The following is a 19,303-nucleotide window of genomic DNA, read 5'->3' as shown; positions in this document are numbered from 1 at the left end:
TTAGTTATGATTCTTGATGCCTCAGATGTGCAGTATATGGCATATGAGTTGCCATTGTGGTAGCCTGTTTGGATGGTGGCAAGTGATGTGAGAATGGCAGCATATCAGGTATCCTTGTGGCTGCATATTTGAATATTGAGACTGGGAAATTATTAGCTGTTGTATGTTGGGTAAGGTATAAATGAAAAATTGGAGATTGAGTACATATGTAGTTAAGGAAGAAATATACAATAAAGAATGAAGACTGAAGATAGATATTTTGTGTGAAAAAGAAAAGGAATATGCATAAGTTAAAGTCTTTCAAATTGCCGTATAGAATATCTATAAGAAGATAACTGGTCAGAAGAATTATAACTGTGAAGTTAAAGGTAAAAGTGAAAGGGATAAACTGCAGGATAGATAGAAATGCAGTGAAAAAATTCATTAAGGCTAGGAATATTTCATATGGTATTTGAGATATAATTTACAAGATGAAAGAAAAGATTTGTTTGGATTTGTAGATGTGAATGGAACTTTGTATCATTTGCCAGATGAACTTCATTTGCAAGGAAAAAAAAATAGAAGTGCTCACACTCTCTTAGCATAGAAACTCATATTGTACTTTCCACATTAGGTTTAGGTTAAGAGTATGTATGGCTGAACCCAGGAGCTTTGTGCTCCTGATACAATTTTTTGTGGATGGGACTACAGTTCAAGATATTAGATAGAATGTTTAAAAGACATATACTTTTCCATTAGGCCACATTTTCTCCTTTGATTGGTACTTTCTGTGTTGACCTTTACATGTCATCCTTGAGAGTTTGGCATTTGCTGGGTTTTTAATTTTCACAGCTTCCTTATTTTTATTTTACTCCATTATATATCATACCTGAAAACTTACACATTTTCTTTCTGAGTATTGGTATAAAGCTTTTGATGATGGATTTTGTGGATATATATGGTCTTCTGATTTCGACACAACCTCGGTCATATGGGAAATGGTGAATATGTATGAAAAAGATATGGTAAAAACTGTTTTGGAAAAGTTCTGCATATTCCATCCTGTACTGAATGTAGGAAATGGTACATGAAATGTAAACAAAGGAATTGATAGGGATACAACATAATATACATCATAGCAGTTGTAGTCATACTAACTATCACATTTTCTTTCAGGTTATAAGTAACAAGTTATCATTTGTACAACTACGCTCATTTCTATCATGTGCGGTGGTAGGTCTGCAGGATCGGCTGGATGATTCATCAGCAGGAGTAGCTCTTGTCATTACCACAATATTCACACTTCGTGGGCACCAGCTTCACCAGCACATTAAGGATTTATTAGGTATTGTTTGTCTGTTTTATAGCCTACATTTATGATATCAGTAGCATATATCAAGAACAGGCTGTTTCTCGCTTTCATTGTTTTACGAATGTACTATTAGGTGACAGGAAGATCACCTTAATATTTGAGTGTCTTTCCTCAAGAAATGGAAGAGGTTTAGGGGCATTGTTAAGGAGGAGAAATGCCTTGACATTTAGGTTGTAGTCCTTGGAGTAGCACTGCTTCTTCTTGCAGATGAGATTGCAAAACAGTCACTAATGAGACCATTCAACTGTTAATTTTACAAGGATGCTGTTAGTGGTGAGAAAACTAAAGTGGTAAATGAAAGATGCTAGCTGAATATAAAGCAGCCATGGTTATCCAACTAAAAATGGATGTGATTGTGTAAAATATTCATACATTTATTCGAGTGATGCTTTTTTGACATTTATTCCCGTACAAGATGATATTTTGTGAATAATCCTCTTTTGGGTATCATTCTTAAAGGTACCTCAACAAAGCATTTGTGTATACTTAACTTATTGTAGGGTGATTGGTATTATATTTGCCAAGTCTAAGAATATTTTTTGAGCAGACAGACTACTGTCTTGTGTAATGGAATTTGGTAATGAATCAAGACTTTTTCTCAGTTAGACATAATTTTGTCAAATATCTATGGCAGTGAATGGAACCATGGAATCAGAAGTGCATCATAGGGTGAGGGAAGAATCTAAGGTTCTTGGAGTGCTGAAGAATGTTTTGAAAGAGAACATTATCTGGGAAGGTAAAAATGGGTATATATGAAGGAATAGTAGTCCCAATGATTTTATATGATTGCAAGTTATGGGCTATAGATAACATTGTGCAGAGAAGGGTGGATGTGTTGCTATAGATAACATTGTGCAGAGAAGGGTGGATGTGTTGGAAATGTGCAAGTTATGGGCTATAGATAACATTTTGCAGAGAAGGGTGGGTGTGTTGGAAATGAAATGTTTGAGAACAATATGTTGTATGAGGTGGTTTGATCGAGATAGTAATGAAAGGGTAAGAGATGTGTGGAAGTAAAAAGTGTGGTAGAGAGTGCAGGAGAGAGATTGTTGAAATGGTGTGCACATATGGAGAGAATGAATGAGAAAGGTTGACAAAGAGGATATATGCATCAGAAGTGGAGGGAACAATGAGAAAAGGAAAACCAAATTGGAGTTTTAAGGATGGAGTGAAAAGGTTTTGAGCATTCGGGGTCTGAACATGCAGGAGTATGAAAGATATGCACAGAACAGTGAACTGGAATGATTTGGTGTACTAGGGTCAATATGCTATCATGGACTGAACTAGGGCATGTGAAACATTTGGGGTAAACCATGGAAAAGTCTGTGGGGCTTGGATGTGGATAGGGAGCTGTGTTCCTGGTACTGCCTTGCAGATGCAGGGGGGTGGCTATCAGGTGTGGTGGAAAAGAGGACAATGTTTATGTTATTTTTGTTTTTCTTTTCTTTCATACATTTTTGCTGCTTCCAATGGGGTGGGGTGACATTGGAAATGGATGACAGCAAGCAAGTAGAAGTATGTGCGTGTGTATATATGACTGTGTATGTATATGTATATGTATGGGAGTAAAGTCAGGGTTGGTGAGAGGACAAGAGCAAAGGAAGGAGTAGCACTACTCCTGAAACACGAGTTGTTGGAGTATGTGATAGAGTGTAAGAAAGTAAACTTGAGATTGATACAGGTAAAACTGAAAGTGGATGGAGAGAGATGGGTGATTGTTGCTGCCTATACACCTGGGCATGAGAAGAAAGATCTTGAGAGGCAAGTGTTTTGGGAGCAGCTGAGTGAGTGTGTTAGCAGTTTTGATACACGAGACCGGGTTATAGTGATGAGTGATTTGAATGCAAAGGTGAGTAATGTGGGAGTTGAGGGAATAATTGGTGTACATGGGGTGTTCAGTGTTGCAAATGGAAATGGTGAAGAGCTTGTAGATTTGTGTACTGAAAAAGGACTGGTGATTGGGAATACCTGGTTTAAAAAGAGAAGAGGTAGTAAAAGCTTTGCGGAAGATGAAAGCCAGCATGGTATTGGATGGTATTGCAGTGGAATTTATTAAAAAAGGGGGTGACTCTGTTGTTGACTGGTTGGTGAGGATATTCAATTTACGTATGGCTCATGGTAAAGTGCCTGAGGATTGGCGGAATGCATGCATAGTGCCATTGTACAAAGGCAAAGGGGATAAAGGTGAGTGTTCAAATTACAGAGGTATACGTTTGTTGAATATTCCTGGGAAATCATATGTGAGGGTATTGATTGAGAGGGTGAATGCATGTACAGAGCATCAGATTGGGGAAGAGCAGAGTGATTTCAGAAGTGGTAGAGGTATGTGTGGGTCAGGTGTTTGCTTTGAAGAATGTATGTGAGAAATACATAGAGAAGCAAATGGATTTATATGTAGCATTTATGGATCTGGAGAAGGCATATGCTAGAGTTATAGAGATGCTCTGTGGAAGGTATTAAGAGTATATGGGGTGGGAGGCAAGTTGCATGTGTACGAGTAGGAAGAGAGGAAAGTGATTGGTTCTCACTGAAAGTCAGTTTGCGGCAGGGGTGTGTGATGTCTCCATGGTTGTTTAATTTGTTTATGGATGGGGTTGTTAGGGAGGTGAATGCAAGAGTTTTGGAAAGAGGGGCAAGTATGAAGTCTGTTGTGGATGAGAGAGCTTGGGAAGTGAGTCAGTTGTTGTTCGCTGATGATACAGCACTGGTGGCTGATTCATGTGAGAAACTGCAGAAGCTGGTGACTGAGTTTGATAAAGTGTGTGAAAGAAGCAAGTTAAGAGTAAATGTGAATAAGAGCAAGGTTATTAGGTACAGTAGGGTTGAGGGTCAAGTCAATTGGGAGGTAAGTTTGAATGGAGAAAAACTGGAGGAAGTAAAGTGTTTTAGATATCTGGGAGTGGATCTGGCAGCGGATAGAACCATGGAAGCGGAAGTGAATCATAGGGTGGGGGAGGGGGCGAAAATCCTGGTAGCCTTGAAGAATGTGTGGAAGTCGAGAACATTATCTCGGAAAGCAAAAATGGGTATGTTTGAAGGAATAGTGGTTCCAACAATGTTGTATGGTTGCGAGGCGTGGGCTATGGGTAGAGTTGTGCGCAGGAGGGTGGATATGCTGGAAATGAGATGTTTGAGGACAATGTGTGGTGTGAGGTGGTTTGATCGAGTAAGTATTGTAAGGGTAAGAGAGATGTGTGGAAATAAAAAGAGCGTGGTTGAGAGAGCAGAAGAGGGTGTTTTGAAATGGTTTGGGCACATGGAGAGAATGAGTGAGGAGAGATTGACCAAGAGGATATATGTGTCGGAGGTGGAGGGAACGAGGAGAAGTGGGAGACCAAATTGTAGGTGGAAAGATGGAGTGAAAAAGATTTTGTGTGATCGGGGCCTGAACATGCAGGAGGGTGAAAGGAGGGCAAGGAATAGAGTGAATTGGATCGATGTGGTATACCGGGGTTGACGTGCTGTCAGTGGATTGAATCAGGGCATGTGAAGCGTCTGGGGTTAAACCATGGAAAGTTGTGTGGGGCCTGGATGTGGAAAGGGAGCTGTGGTTTCGGGCATTATTGCGTGGCAGCTAGAGACTGAGTGTGAACGAATGAGGCCTTTGTTGTCTTTTCCTAGTGCTACCTCGCACACATGAGGGGGGAGGGGGAAGGTATTCCATGTGGGGCGAGGTGGCGATGGGAGTTAATGGGGGCAGACAGTGTGAATTGTGTGCATGGATATATATGTATGTGTCTGTGTATGTATATATATGTGTACATTGAGATGTATAGGTATGTATATTTGCGTGTGTGGAAGTGTGTGTGTATACATTGTGTATGGGGGTGGGTTGGGCCATTTCTTTCGTCTGTTTCCTTGCGCTACCTCGCAAACGCGGGAGACAGCGACAAAGCAAATAAAAAAGAAAAAAGAAAATTATATATGTATTTATATGTATTTCTCTGTGTGTATTTGTACATGTATGTGTATATGTATATCTTTCCTCATCTGTTTCCTGGCACTACCTCCCAAGTGTGGGAAATGGCGATCAAGTGAGAGAGTTATTTCTTCATATAAGTTATGAGGTCTCAGTGTATTAGGAATAAACTCAGCTGGATGATCACCCATGTTATGTTTAGTGATGAAAAATTGTTTCAAACTAGACATTCTTTGCAAAAGTGACTCTCACTGTATTGATTGACCTTATACAACACAGGTATTGTGAAAGCTCAGAGACAGGGCTTTCAATGTGAATGTGAGAGAGACTGTTCCAAGTCCTGGGTCCTTCTCTCCTGAATATGTTTTAGTATTTATTTACTCCAACTTTGGCTTGCATCTTGATACTAGGCTTTGACTGGCTGGGAAAAGTATGTGGTTGAATGATGATGTCACCTTTTGGCAGAATTGGTAACATTGTGTTGTTAACCACAAAGCAGTTATTTATGATGCTGGTATGGTCTCTGTTAACATGAGAATTGATCCTGTACTTTATTTTTGGCATGAATATGTAAAGAGAAATTACCTATTCATTCTAGCCCAATTTGACCTGTAAGACTTGACCAATAAGCTCATATTCTATTCTACAAGATTGAATGAAGAATTTGATATAAAGATTTATTCATTCTTTCCTGCATATTTCATGAAGTTTCTTCTTGAGATCTGATTTTGTTGCTTCCAGATTCTATATGCAATCGCCTGGAGAAAGTTACTCATAAAGAGACAAGACAGAGATCAGTGGAAGCTCTTACACAGCTGTCTTCACATAACCTGAGCCAAGTAATAGACAGCTTGCTTGTTTACCCCTTTCCATATGAGAGGTCAGTTTGCTCCACCATTTGTTTCCTTTGCATTTAGATATCCTTACCAGATTCTGTACAGCTTTGGATGGGCATTAAAGTCTAAGTATGTGTTTTAAAAATATGATGATAATACTAATGAAAACAATATGGATTCTAAGTTGGATTTTGTGAGTGAGTACAGTGAGGAATTTGGCAAGCAAGGGTAACTATTTACAGGAATGGGTAAACTGAGGTCATGATAGTAGATTACAGTGAAACCACATTGCCAAAATTCAAAACACAATTACGACACAAAATAGCCCAACGTTACATAATGATGCTCAGGTTGTACCGTACGAACGTTGCATAACTTTGCCTGCCTTTTATGGGTTAAGGAGGAGTGGATATAGGAAGATCAACGAGAAAAAGTGTTTCAGACAACTGAAATAGGTGCAAATGAATTGTAATGAAATATTGATGGGATACATATGCATAAGACTGAAGTAAATTGAGGGATAATTTGTGGTGAATTAGGTTAAGGTGAATTCAGAATTCATCTTCCTATTGTATGGCAGGAATTCCACCTAAGTTGACAGATTTCCAACTGATCTTTGGCTCTATTCCTTTAAATGGTTTTACCTTGAATACATTCAGCATTGGATGGAGCAGAATGATCTTTTACACCATAGTTTTTCCTTTTCACACAGGGCTGTCTGTGAAACATGGCGTAATTTAGGTCATAATCCACAACTTTGCACATCTGCAATAACTCACCTAACTCAGATCCTGGAGCGTACGCAGCTGTTTTCAGAGCAGCCAACAACTACTGATGCTACTGTGAAGATTGCAACAATCCCACCATTGGCAGTAAGATTTTTCTTTTGTACAGTAACCTTTCTTTGCAGCCTCTATAAAGTACCCAGATTTGTTAGAATCCTCTTAAGTTTTGTCAGTTTTAGATTTTGATTCTTAGATTTGTATTGCAGAAATGTTTCATGAAAAGAGGAGCATCATGAAAATAAAGTAAACTTGCAGATCAGAGACAGTGTAGCTCACCAACTGTATATTAATTATGTAGTGCAGTTGTACAGTTTACTGGTAAATCAAAGGACTGGGTATTCATCCTTAACCTTTAAACTTTAGGCATGGTCTGGAAAGTCCATTATGGTGTGCAAAAACAGTCAAAGATTTTTGTAACTGAATTTGTTTATTTCATAGTTTATTAAAGAAAATACCCCCCAAAGAATAGTATACTTTCCTCTGTGTTGGAGTAGAGGGGATGGGAGAGACCATACATTGATGGCATTGATGCCCATCTCTATAAGTATACAGTGATTATGGTTTATTTTCATTGTCTTTTCCTCTTTGCTTACACCTATTCACATTAAATACTTTGGTTTTGTAAGGTATGATTCACACTATCAAAGTGTCATTTACATGTTTTTACATATGCATGTTTTTTTAGATTTTGTACTTATTATTTATTCCTTGGGATAGGAGAAAATGAGAAGGTAGTAGTTGGTAGGCAGTCAACCATCGGGAAGGTATGTTATTGGTACTACCAGCCTGGGTATCGAGAGGGTTAGTGACGGCTACGTAGTGAGCCACAGCACTTCATTGGTTGTCAAGTTGCACTCTTCTGACCCAGGTAACTGTCTTTTCTTTCTTCCTCAACCACACATGGACTGCTGGCATTCTGTCCACAAACATACAGTTTCTTCTTGTGATATATAACACTTGACAACACCTAACTCATAGAGCTCATTTTTTGTAACTAGATTTTCCTGCCATGAGGACTATGCTCAAGTCCTGTCTTTTGCAAAATAGTATGAGCATTTGATAGAAGTAGTAGTAGTAGCAATTGAGTGGGAGAAGTATAAAAGAAAGAGACAGGAGGTCAAGAGAAAGGTGCGAGAGGTGAAAAAAAGGGCAAATGAGAGTTGGGGTGAGAGACTATCAGTAAATTTTAGGGAGAATAAAAAGATGTTCTGGAGGGAGGTAAATAGGGTGCGTAAGACAAGGGAGCAAATGGGAACTTCAGTGAAGGGCGTAAATGGGGAGGTGATAACAAGTAGTGGTGATGTGAGAAGGAGATGGAATGAGTATTTTGAAGGTTTGTTGAATGTGTCTGATGACAGTGTGGCAGATATAGGGTGTTTGGGTCGAGGTGGTGTGCAAAGTGAGAGGGTTAGGGAAAATGATTTGGTAAACAGAGAAGAGGTAGTAAAAGCTTTGCGGAAGATGAAAGCCGGCAAGGCAGCAGGTTTGGATGGTATTGCAGTGGAATTTATTAAAAAAGGGGGTGACTGTGTTGTTGACTGGTTGGTAAGGTTATTTAATGTGTGTATGACTCATGGTGAGGTGCCTGAGGATTGGCAGAATGCGTGCATAGTGCCATTGTACAAAGGCAAAGGGGATAAGAGTGAGTGCTCAAATTACAGAGGTATAAGTTTGTTGAGTATTCCTGGTAAATTATATGGGAGGGTATTGATTGAGAGGGTGAAGGCATGTACAGAGCATCAGATTGGGGAAGAGCAGTGTGGTTTCAGAAGTGGTAGAGGATGTGTGGATCAGGTGTTTGCTTTGGAGAATGTATGTGAGAAATACTTAGAAAAGCAAATGGATTTGTATGTAGCATTTATGGATCTGGAGAAGGCATATGATAGAGTTGATAGAGATGCTCTGTGGAAGGTATTAAGAATACATGGTGTGGGAGGCAAGTTGTTAGAAGCAGTGAAAGGTTTTTATCGAGGATGTAAGGCATGTGTACGTGTAGGAAGAGAGGAAAGTGATTGGTTCTCAGTGAATGTAGGTTTGCGGCAGGGGTGTGTGATGTCTCCATGGTTGTTTAATTTGTTTATGGATGGGGTTGTTAGGGAGGTAAATGCAAGAGTCTTGGAAAGAGGGGCAAGTATGAAGTCTGTTGGGGATGAGAGAGCTTGGGAAGTGAGTCAGTTGTTGTTCGCTGATGATACAGCGCTGGTGGCGGATTCATGTGAGAAACTGCAGAAGCTGGTGACGGAGTTTGGTAAAGTGTGTGGAAGAAGAAAGTTAAGAGTAAATGTGAATAAGAGCAAGGTTATTAGGTACAGTAGGGTTGAGGGTCAAGTCAATTGGGAGGTGAGTTTGAATGGAGAAAAACTGGAGGAAGTGAAGTGTTTTAGATATCTGGGAATGGATCTGTCAGCGGATGGAACCATGGAAGCGGAAGTGGATCATAGGGTGGGGGAGGGGGCGAAAATTTTGGGAGCCTTGAAAAATGTGTGGAAGTCGAGAACATTATCCCGGAAAGCAAAAATGGGTATGTTTGAAGGAATAGTGGTTCCAACAATGTTGTATGGTTGCGAGGCGTGGGCTATGGATAGAGTTGTTCGCAGGAGGATGGATGTGCTGGAAATGAGATGTTTGAGGACAATGTGTGGTGTGAGGTGGTTTGATCGAGTAAGTAACGTAAGGGTAAGAGAGATGTGTGGAAATAAAAAGAGCGTGGTTGAGAGAGCAGAAGAGGGTGTTTTGAAATGGTTTGGGCACATGGAGAGAATGAGTGAGGAAAGATTGACCAAGAGGATATATGTGTCGGAGGTGGAGGGAACGAGGAGAAGAGGGAGACCAAATTGGAGGTGGAAAGATGGAGTGAAAAGGATTTTGTGTGATCGGGGCCTGAACATGCAGGAGGGTGAAAGGAGGGCAAGGAATAGAGTGAATTGGAGCGATGTGGTATACAGGGGTTGACGTGCTGTCAGTGGATTGAATCAAGGCATGTGAAGCGTCCGGGGTAAACCATGGAAAGCTGTGTAGGTATGTATATTTGCGTGTGTGGACGTGTGTATGTACATGTGTATGGGGGGGGGTTGGGCCATTTCTTTCGTCTATTTCCTTGCGCTACCTCGCAAACGCGGGAGACAGCGACGAGGTATTAAAAAAAAAAAAAAAAAAAAAAAAAAGTAGTAGTAGCACTTAGGCAGGAGCATTAGGTAGAAACAATAGGTAGGAGCCTTTGCAAACACTGTGCTAGAATTGTCATCTGCCAATGGCCTGTTAAGGGTAAGGCACTAAAGGCTAAAGAAGCAGAACTGGAGTTCACTAGTTATGGAAACTTTATTGTCATGGCCACCCCCTTGGGGGAGTTCCAGTTGGATACAAGCATCAGAGATAGATAGGTTGGAATATCTTGCCTCCTGTAGTACTACTTTCCAAAAGAAGGAACAAAGGAATGAGCCAAGTGACAGTTTTCTTCTAAGGCCCTGTAGTCTATTTCTAATGCTACTTAGCTAAAGCTGTAAATAGCAAACAAGTATGAAAAAGATATATGAATTTATGTATCTTTTACACTGGAAGAATCATATTTACAAGAGTAAAGGAACAAATGATTTCATTTCATTAAGAGTATGAAAATTCTCTTACTCTAAGTGTTACTACAGTTGTTTTTTCATTCTTGATATTTAGCTAGGTAGCTATAGGACAGACAAAGAAAGGACACATATGTTCACATTCATTATCTTGCTGTCATGTGTGATATCCTGAAACAACAGCTATCTCTCCACAACTAGGCCTGTACAATTCACATGCTGTGGTTCTGTCTATTGACAGCACTTCGACCTACTATAGCATATCATTCTAATTTACACTGTCCTGTGTATTCCTTTCACCCTCCTTCATGTTCAAGCCCTGATTGCTCAAAATCTTTTTCTCTCATCCTTCCATTTCCAATTTGGTTTCCCATTTTCTTTGTTCCCTCCACTTCTGACACATGTATCCTCGTTGTCAACCTTTCCTCACTCATTCTCTCCTTGTGTCCAACTCATTTCAGCACACTTGCTTCAGCTCTCTCTACCTCACTTTTTTTTATCAACACACCTTTTTCTTACCCTCTCATCATCCCACCTTAAACCACACTGTCAACAAACATTTCCTTTCCAACATATCCATCCTCCTCTGCACAGCCTTATCTATAACCTGTGCCTCATATCCATATGATATTGTTGGGACTACTAAACATTCAAATGTACCCATTTTTGTCCTCTTGAATTAAATTCTTTTTTTTTTCCCACACATACTTCAAAACCTTCGCCCACTCACCCACCTTTGGACTTGCTTTTGCTTCCATGGTTCCATTTGCTGCCGTGTCCACTCCCAGGTATCTAAGGGACTTCACCTCCAAGTTCTCTCCATTTAAACTCACACCCCAGCAAACCTGTCTCACAGTCCTACTAAACTAATAGCCTTGCTTTTATTCACATTTACTCTCAACTTCTTCCTTTCACACAGTCTTCCAAACTCAGTCACCACCTTCTTCAGTATCTCACTCAAATTTGCCACCAGAACTGTATGATTATTAGTAAACAACCTACTTGCTTCCCAAGCCTTCTTGTCCCCTGCAGATTGCATACTTGCCTTTCCTTCCAAGACTTTCACATTTACAAGACTTTCATATTTACCTCCCTCGCCACTCCATCCATTAACTTTTAAACAACCATAGTGACATCACACACACCTGCTGCTGACCAACTTTCACATGAAATCATTCACTCTTCTCTCTTCTTACTTGTACACATGCCTTACACCCATGATTAAAAATTCTCACCGCTTCTAGCAGCTTTCCTTCCACACCATATATTCTTGAGACCTTCCACAAAGCATCTCTATCAACCCTATCAAATGCTTTCTCCAGATCCACAGATGCCACTTACAAATCCATCTGTTTCTCTAAGTATTTCACAAGCACATTTTTAAAGCAAACCCTTGATCCACATATCCTGTACCACTACTGAAACCACACCCTGTCAGTCACTACCTTCCCAATCCACTTACCAGGCACACTTTAACAAACTTTTACCTCTGTAGTTTGAACACCCCTTTACACCCCTTGCCTGTATACAGTGGCACTTGCATTCTTGCAGTCCACAGGCACCTCACCATGATCCATTCATACACTGAATAACCTTATCAACTAATCAAAACTCAGTCACCCCCCTTTCTTAGTAAATTCAAATTGCAGTACCATTACTCCAGCCACATTGCCACATTTCATCGTACTTAAGGCATTCACTACCTCTAATCTCTTCATCAAACCACATTCCATGACTCTCTCACTTAGCATACTACACCAGCCCAAACACCCTACATCTGCCAGCCTATCATCAGACACATTCAGTAGTCCCTCAAAATATTCACTCCATCTCCTCTTCACTTCTTTACTTTCTTTTATGCCTCCTTCACTGATGTTCCTATTTTTCTCTTTTTTTCACATTATTAACCTCCTTCCAAAACATCTTTGTATTTCCCCTAAAGTTTACTGATACTCACTCATCCCAACTCTCATTTGCCCTCTTTTCAACCCTCGCACCTTCCTTTAGACTTCCGGTTGCTATCTCATACATTTCCCAATCATTTGCACTCCTTCCCTGTAAGTACTGCCCAAATGCCTCTCTTTCTCTTTCACTAGCGACTGTACTTCTTTGACCCACCACTTATTACCCTGTCTAATCTGCCCACCTTTTGCCTTTTGCATGCCAGGTGCATCTCTCACACATGTTGGCACTGCTTCTCTAAATACCTCCCATTCTTCACCCAGTCGCCTTGCTTTACGCACTCTATACGGAAGCAAATGCATGTAGAAGAGTGGATTGAGAGCTGAGTGAAAGTTTTTGGATACATGTACATAGATGCGAGGCAGGGCTGTTTGATGTCACCGTGGCTTTTTAATATGTATATGGAAGGAGTGATAAGAGAGATGAAAGCAAAACTAGGAAAAAAGGATGCAGAGATGGAGTGTGGTGGTGAGATACGGTGGCAAGTGGCAAGCCTGTTTGCAGATGATACTGTGTTGTTTGCCAAGAGTGAAGAGTTGTTACAGAAGATTGTAAATATTTTATGATGTGTTTAAGTGGGGAAGATTGAAAGTAAATGCAGGTGAAAGTAAAGTAATGGTGTTTGAAAGGAAATGGAGTGAAAGTATAAATTTTGTAAAATCATATAGAGTGAAAGAAGAAAGTGTACTAAATTGTGCTGTGGATATGGGGGAAAAAGACTGGAAGAAGTGAGGGAATTTAAGTATCTGGGAGCTGTCTTGGGTAGGTGTGATGATATGGAGGGAAAGATAGGGAGAGAGCAACACAGGGTAGAAGAGTCATTGGGCCCCTTTATAGAGTTATGAAGGGTAGAGGCATAAATATGGAAGTGAAGAGAGGATTAAGGGACAGCATAGTCCTCCTAACCCTGACCTATGTAGCTGAAAAATGACATGGAATGAGGCACAGAGGTCAAGAATCCTGGGTGTGGAAATGAGCTATTTGAGAGGAGCATGAAGTGTGACTAGATGGAATGAAGAAAGAAATGAAAGGGTGTATGAGAGATGTAGTATGACAAAGAATATAAAGGGAATGAATTGTGGAGTGGTAGAATGGGTGAAAGTAATACTTTCAGGTGGTTTGGGCATGTAGAAAGAATGAAAGACTAGGAGTTTACAAGGAGAGTGTATGGTAGTACAATTAAAGAGGTTGTTGTGAGTAGAAGACCATTTGTGACATGGGCAAATAGGGTGGAGGAATATGGAGGGGGAGAAACAGAAGAGGAATGTGTGGAATGTTGTATGCGAGGGAGGCATGTAAAGACAGGGATAAGTAGAGACTTTTGACATGGCCACCCCTTGATGGGAGTTTGCATAGGAAGCAGGTGTCAGAGATATTGTTAGGTAGATAGATAGATCAGTCTAGAATTTACATCATTACATTCCTTGACACACTATCATAATTCTTAAGAGTAGTGCTACTCCTTTCTTTGCTTCTTGTCCTCTCGCCAACCTCCCTTCCTTCCAAAGAAAAAGGTGAAATAGTAAAAAAGTTTTAAAGTTTTATTAGAACAGTGTGCAGTGTCATATCATGATTGTGTCGTCACATTACTGGTAGAGATATTCTTTCTCGTTAAATTGTCAGGGATGCTCCTTGTTTTAATCTGTTACCAGAAATGCAGCTTGCTTTAGTTTGCACGTAATCTTATTTTCTTATTTTGTTTTTGGGGTGTTTCATGTAATGCCCTATTGTAGGAATACAAACCTCCCTTCTTTCTGTGAAGGAGACCCTAAAATTCTCATCTATAGCAAGTTCGTTGCTTTTGGAGAAGTTTTGGAATAGAAAGTTAAGAGTGTGTGTTTGGGATATCATGTGGAAGAAACTTTCTTTTGTCTGAGAGTGTGTCAAAAAATGGTATTCTAGCCTCTACTTGCATATTTCACCAGGTTTTACAGAAATTTCTCTTTTTTCAGGCAGTCTGTGGTCTTTGTGAGCTGATGCATGACCTGAGAGTACACAGGGAAGTTGAACACGAAGAGGAAGACTGGGAGAAGGTTGAGGGGGATACACCAGATGAGATTCCCCAAACTTGGCCTGCCTCACAGCAGATTATAAATGATAACTTTCCATCATTGGCAGCATTATTGTTGCTCTCATATGGCTGTTATGTTGGGGTAGTAGCTCCTCTCCATCAGACAGCCACTGCAAACTCTAAAAGTGCCTTCAATTTTGTACCCAACAGAGGCGCAACAACTCTTGTTCCTACAAAGTAAGTCATAGAATTCAATTTTTTGGTATCTGTTTTTGTCTTATTTACTCAGCTATTAACTATTTCCATTTACTCATAGACCTCAAAATACCTGCCATAGATATACCAGTCAATTAACACGTAATCCAATAACGCTCTCTGGCCATCTCTCCTACTTACATAAGTATACTTATGTATATCTCGCTTTTTAAACCAGGTATTCCCAATCATCAGTCCTTTTTCAGCACATAAATCTACAAGCTCTTCACCATTTCCATTTACAACACTGAACACCCCATGTATACCAATTATTCCCTCAACTGCCACATTACTCACCTTTGCGTTCAAATCACCCATCACTATAACCCGGTCTCGTGCATCAAAACCACTAACACACTCATTCAGCTGCTCCCAAAACACTTGCCTCTCATGATCTTTCTTCTCATGCCCAGGTGCATATGCACCAATAATCACCCATCTCTCTCCATCAACTTTCAGTTTTACCCATATTAATCGAGAATTTACTTTCTTACACTCTATCACGTACTCCCACAACTCCTGTTTCAGGAGTACTGCTACTCCTTCCCTTGCTCTTGTCCTCTCACTAACCCCTGACTTTACTCCCAAGACATTCCCAAACCACTCTTCCCCTTCACCCTTGAGCTTCGTTTCACTCAGAGCCAAAACATCCAGGTTCCTTTCCTCAAACATACTACCTATCTCTCCTTTTTTTCACATCTTGGTTACATCCACACACATTTAGGCACCCCAATCTGAGCCTTCGAGGAGTATGAGCACTCCCCGCGTGACTCCTTCTTCTGTTTCCATTTTAGAAAGTTAAAAAAATACAAGGAGGGGAGGATTTCTGGCCCCCCGCTCCCGTCCCCTCTAGTCGCTTTCTACGACACGCGAGGAATACGTGGGAAGTATTCTTTCACCCCTATCCCCAGGGATAATATACATAATATACATATATATATATACATATATACATATATTATGAGAAGAGTGGGAGGTGGGTTGATTAGAAAGGGTAGTGAGTGGTGGGATGAAGAAGTAAGAGTATTAGTGAAAGAGAAGAGAGAGGCATTTGGACGATTTTTGCAGGGAAAAAATGCAATTGAGTGGGAGATGTATAAAAGAAAGAGACAGGAGGTCAAGAGAAAGGTGCAAGAGGTGAAAAAAAGGGCAAATGAGAGTTGGGGTGAGAGAGTATCATTAAATTTTAGGGAGAATAAAAAGATGTTCTGGAAGGAGGTAAATAAAGTGCGTAAGACAAGGGAGCAAATGGGAACTTCAGTGAAGGGCGCAAATGGGGAGGTGATAACAAGTAGTGGTGATGTGCGAATGAAATGGAGTTAGTATTTTGAAGTTTGTTGAATGTGTTTGATGATAGAGTGGCAGATATAGGGTGTTTTGGTCGAGGTGGTGTGCAAAGTGAGAGGGTTAAGGAAAATGATTTGGTAAACAGAGAAGAGGTAGTGAAAGCTTTGCGGAAGATGAAAGCCGGCAAGGCAGCAGGTTTGGATGGTATTGCAGTGGAATTTATTAAAAAAGGGGGTGACTGTATTGTTGACTGGTTGGTAAGGTTATTTAATGTATGTATGACTCATGGTGAGGTGCCTGAGGATTGGCGGAATGCGTGCATAGTGCCATTGTACAAAGGCAAAGGGGATAAGAGTGAGTGCTCAAATTACAGAGGTATAAGTTTGTTGAGTATTCCTGGTAAGTTATATGGGAGGGTATTGATTGAGAGGGTGAAGGCATGTACAGAGCATCAGATTGGGGAAGAGCAGTGTGGTTTCAGAAGTGGTAGAGGATGTGTGGATCAGGTGTTTGCTTTGAAGAATGTATGTGAGAAATACTTAGAAAAGCAAATGGATTTGTATGTAGCATTTATGGATCTGGAGAAGGCATATGATAGAGTTGATAGAGATGCTCTGTGGAAGGTATTAAGAATATATGGTGTGGGAGGCAAGTTGTTAGAAGCAGTGAAAAGTTTTTATCGAGGATGTAAGGCATGTGTACGTGTAGGAAGAGAGGAAAGTGATTGGTTCTCAGTGAATGTAGGTTTGCGGCAGGGGTGTGTGATGTCTCCATGGTTGTTTAATTTGTTTATGGATGGGGTTGTTAGGGAGGTAAATGCAAGGGTTTTGGAAAGAGGGGCAAGTATGAAGTCTGTTGGGGATGAGAGAGCTTGGGAAGTGAGTCAGTTGTTGTTCGCTGATGATACAGCGCTGGTGGCTGATTCATGTGAGAAACTGCAGAAGCTGGTGACTGAGTTTGGTAGTGTGTGGAAGAAGAAAGTTAAGAGTAAATGTGAATAAGAGCAAGGTTATCAGGTACAGTAGGGTTGAGGGTCAAGTCAATTGGGAGGTGAGTTTGAATGGAGAAAAACTGGAGGAAGTGAAGTGTTTTAGATATCTGGGAGTGGATCTGGCAGCAGATGGAACCATGGAAGCGGAAGTGCATCATAGGGTGGGGGAGGGGGCGAAAATTCTGGGGGCCTTGAAGAATGTGTGGAAGTCGAGAACATTATCTCGGAAAGCAAAAATGGGTATGTTTGAAGGAATAGTGGTTCCAACAATGTTGTATGGTTGCGAGGCGTGGGCTATGGATAGAGTTGTGCGAAGGAGGATGGATGTGCTGGAAATGAGATGTTTGAGGACAATGTGTGGTGTGAGGTGGTTTGATCGAGTGAGTAACATAAGGGTAAGAGAGATGTGTGGAAATAAAAAGAGCATGGTTGAGAGAGCAGAAGAGGGTGTTTTGAAGTGGTTTGGGCACATGGAGAGGATGAGTGAGGAAAGATTGACCAAGAGGATATATGTGTCGGAGGTGGAGGGAACGAGGAGAAGAGGGAGACCAAATTGGAGGTGGAAAGATGGAGTGAAAAAGATTTTGTGTGATCGGGGCCTGAACATGCAGGAGGGTGAAAGGAGGGCAAGGAATAGAGTGAATTGGAGCAATGTGGTATACCGGGGTTGACGTGCTGTCAGTGGATTGAATCAAGGCATGTGAAGCGTCTGGGGTAAACCATGGAAAGCTGTGTAGGTATGTATATTTGCGTGTGTGGACGTATGTATATACATGTGTATGGGGGGGGTTGGGCCATTTCTTTCGTCTGTTTCCTTGCGCTACCTCGCAAACGCGGGAGACAGCGACAAAGTATAATAAAAAAAAAATATATATATATATATATACACATACACACACATACACACACACACGCACATATACACACACACACACATACATACATATATGGATGTTAATGTGCTGAGAGGTGCAACTGGAGGGATGTCTGATCATTATCTTGTGGAGGCTAAGGTGAAGATTTGTATGGGTTTTCAGAAAAAAAGAGTGAATGTTGGGGTGAAGAGGGTGGTGAGAGTAAGTGAGCTTGGGAAGGAGACTTGTGTGAGGAAGTACCAGGAGAGACTGAGTACAGAATGGAAAAAGGTGAGAACAATGGAAGTAAGGGGAGTGGGGGAGGAATGGGATGTATTTAGGGAATCAGTGATGGATTGCGCAAAAGATGCTTGTGGCATGAGAAGAGTGGGAGGTGGGTTGATTAGAAAGGGTAGTGAGTGGTGGGATGAAGAAGTAAGAGTATTAGTGAAAGAGAAGAGAGAGGCATTTGGACGATTTTTGCAGGGAAAAAATGCAGTTGAGTGGGAGACGTATAAAAGAAAGAGACAGGAGGTCAAGAGAAAGGTGCAAGAGGTGAAAAAAAGGGCAAATGAGAGTTGGGGTGAGAGAGTATCATTAAATTTTAGGGAGAATTAAAAGATGTTCTGGAAGGAGGTAAATAAAGTGCGTAAGACAAGGGAGCAAATGGGAACTTCAGTGAAGGGCGCAAATGGGGAGGTGATAACAAGTAGTGGTGATGTGAGAAGGAGATGGAGTGAGTATTTTGAAGGTTTGTTGAATGTGTTTGATGATAGAGTGGCAGATATAGGGTGTTTTGGTCGAGGTGGTGTGCAAAGTGAGAGGGTTAGGGAAAATGATTTGGTAAACAGAGAAGAGGTAGTAAAAGCTTTGCGGAAGATGAAAGCCGGTAAGGCAGCAGGTTTGGATGGTATTGCAGTGGAATTTATTAAAAAAGGGGGTGACTGTATTGTTGACTGGTTGGTAAGGTTATTTGATATATGTATGACTCACGGTGAGGTGCCTGAGGATTGGCGGAATGCGTGCATAGTGCCATTGTACAAAGGCAAAGGGGACAAGAGTGAGTGCTCAAATTACAGAGGTATAAGTTTGTTGAGTATTCCTGGTAAATTATATGGGAGGGTATTGATTGAGAGGGTGAAAGCATGTACAGAGCATCAGATTGGGGAAGAGCAGTGTGGTTTCAGAAGTGGTAGAGGATGTGTGGATCAGGTGTTTGCTTTGAAGAATGTATGTGAGAAATACTTAGAAAAGCAAATGGATTTGTATGTAGCATTTATGGATCTGGAGAAGGCATATGATATTGATAGAGATGCTCTGTGGAAGGTATTAAGAATATATGGTGTGGGAGGCAAGTTGTTAGAAGCAGTGAAAAGTTTTTATCGAGGATGTAAGGCATGTGTACGTGTAGGAAGAGAGGAAAGTGATTGGTTCTCAGTGAATGTAGGTTTGCGGCAGGGGTGTGTGATGTCTCCATGGTTGT

General features: G+C 40.8%; 1 protein-coding gene across 2 annotated transcripts in view; it reads left to right on the top strand.

The window, feature by feature from the left end:
• c11.1 (maestro heat like repeat family protein c11.1) overlaps window positions 1-19,303 on the top strand; it is a 148,941-nt gene that overhangs the window by 69,161 nt on the left and 60,477 nt on the right. For both annotated transcript variants that reach the window (XM_071686051.1, XM_071686050.1), the window contains exons 14-17: window positions 1,156-1,324; window positions 6,012-6,150; window positions 6,819-6,978; window positions 14,375-14,670. In XM_071686051.1, coding sequence (XP_071542152.1) covers window positions 1,156-1,324; window positions 6,012-6,150; window positions 6,819-6,978; window positions 14,375-14,670 — 764 coding nt within the window. The remainder of the gene's footprint in view (window positions 1-1,155; window positions 1,325-6,011; window positions 6,151-6,818; window positions 6,979-14,374; window positions 14,671-19,303) is intronic.

The sequence above is a fragment of the Panulirus ornatus genome, chromosome 41 (assembly GCF_036320965.1).
Source record: "Panulirus ornatus isolate Po-2019 chromosome 41, ASM3632096v1, whole genome shotgun sequence".
NCBI lineage: Eukaryota > Metazoa > Arthropoda > Malacostraca > Decapoda > Palinuridae > Panulirus > Panulirus ornatus.
The sequence above is the reverse complement of the archived record's forward strand: the minus strand, read 5'-3'. Positions and strand labels throughout refer to the sequence as shown.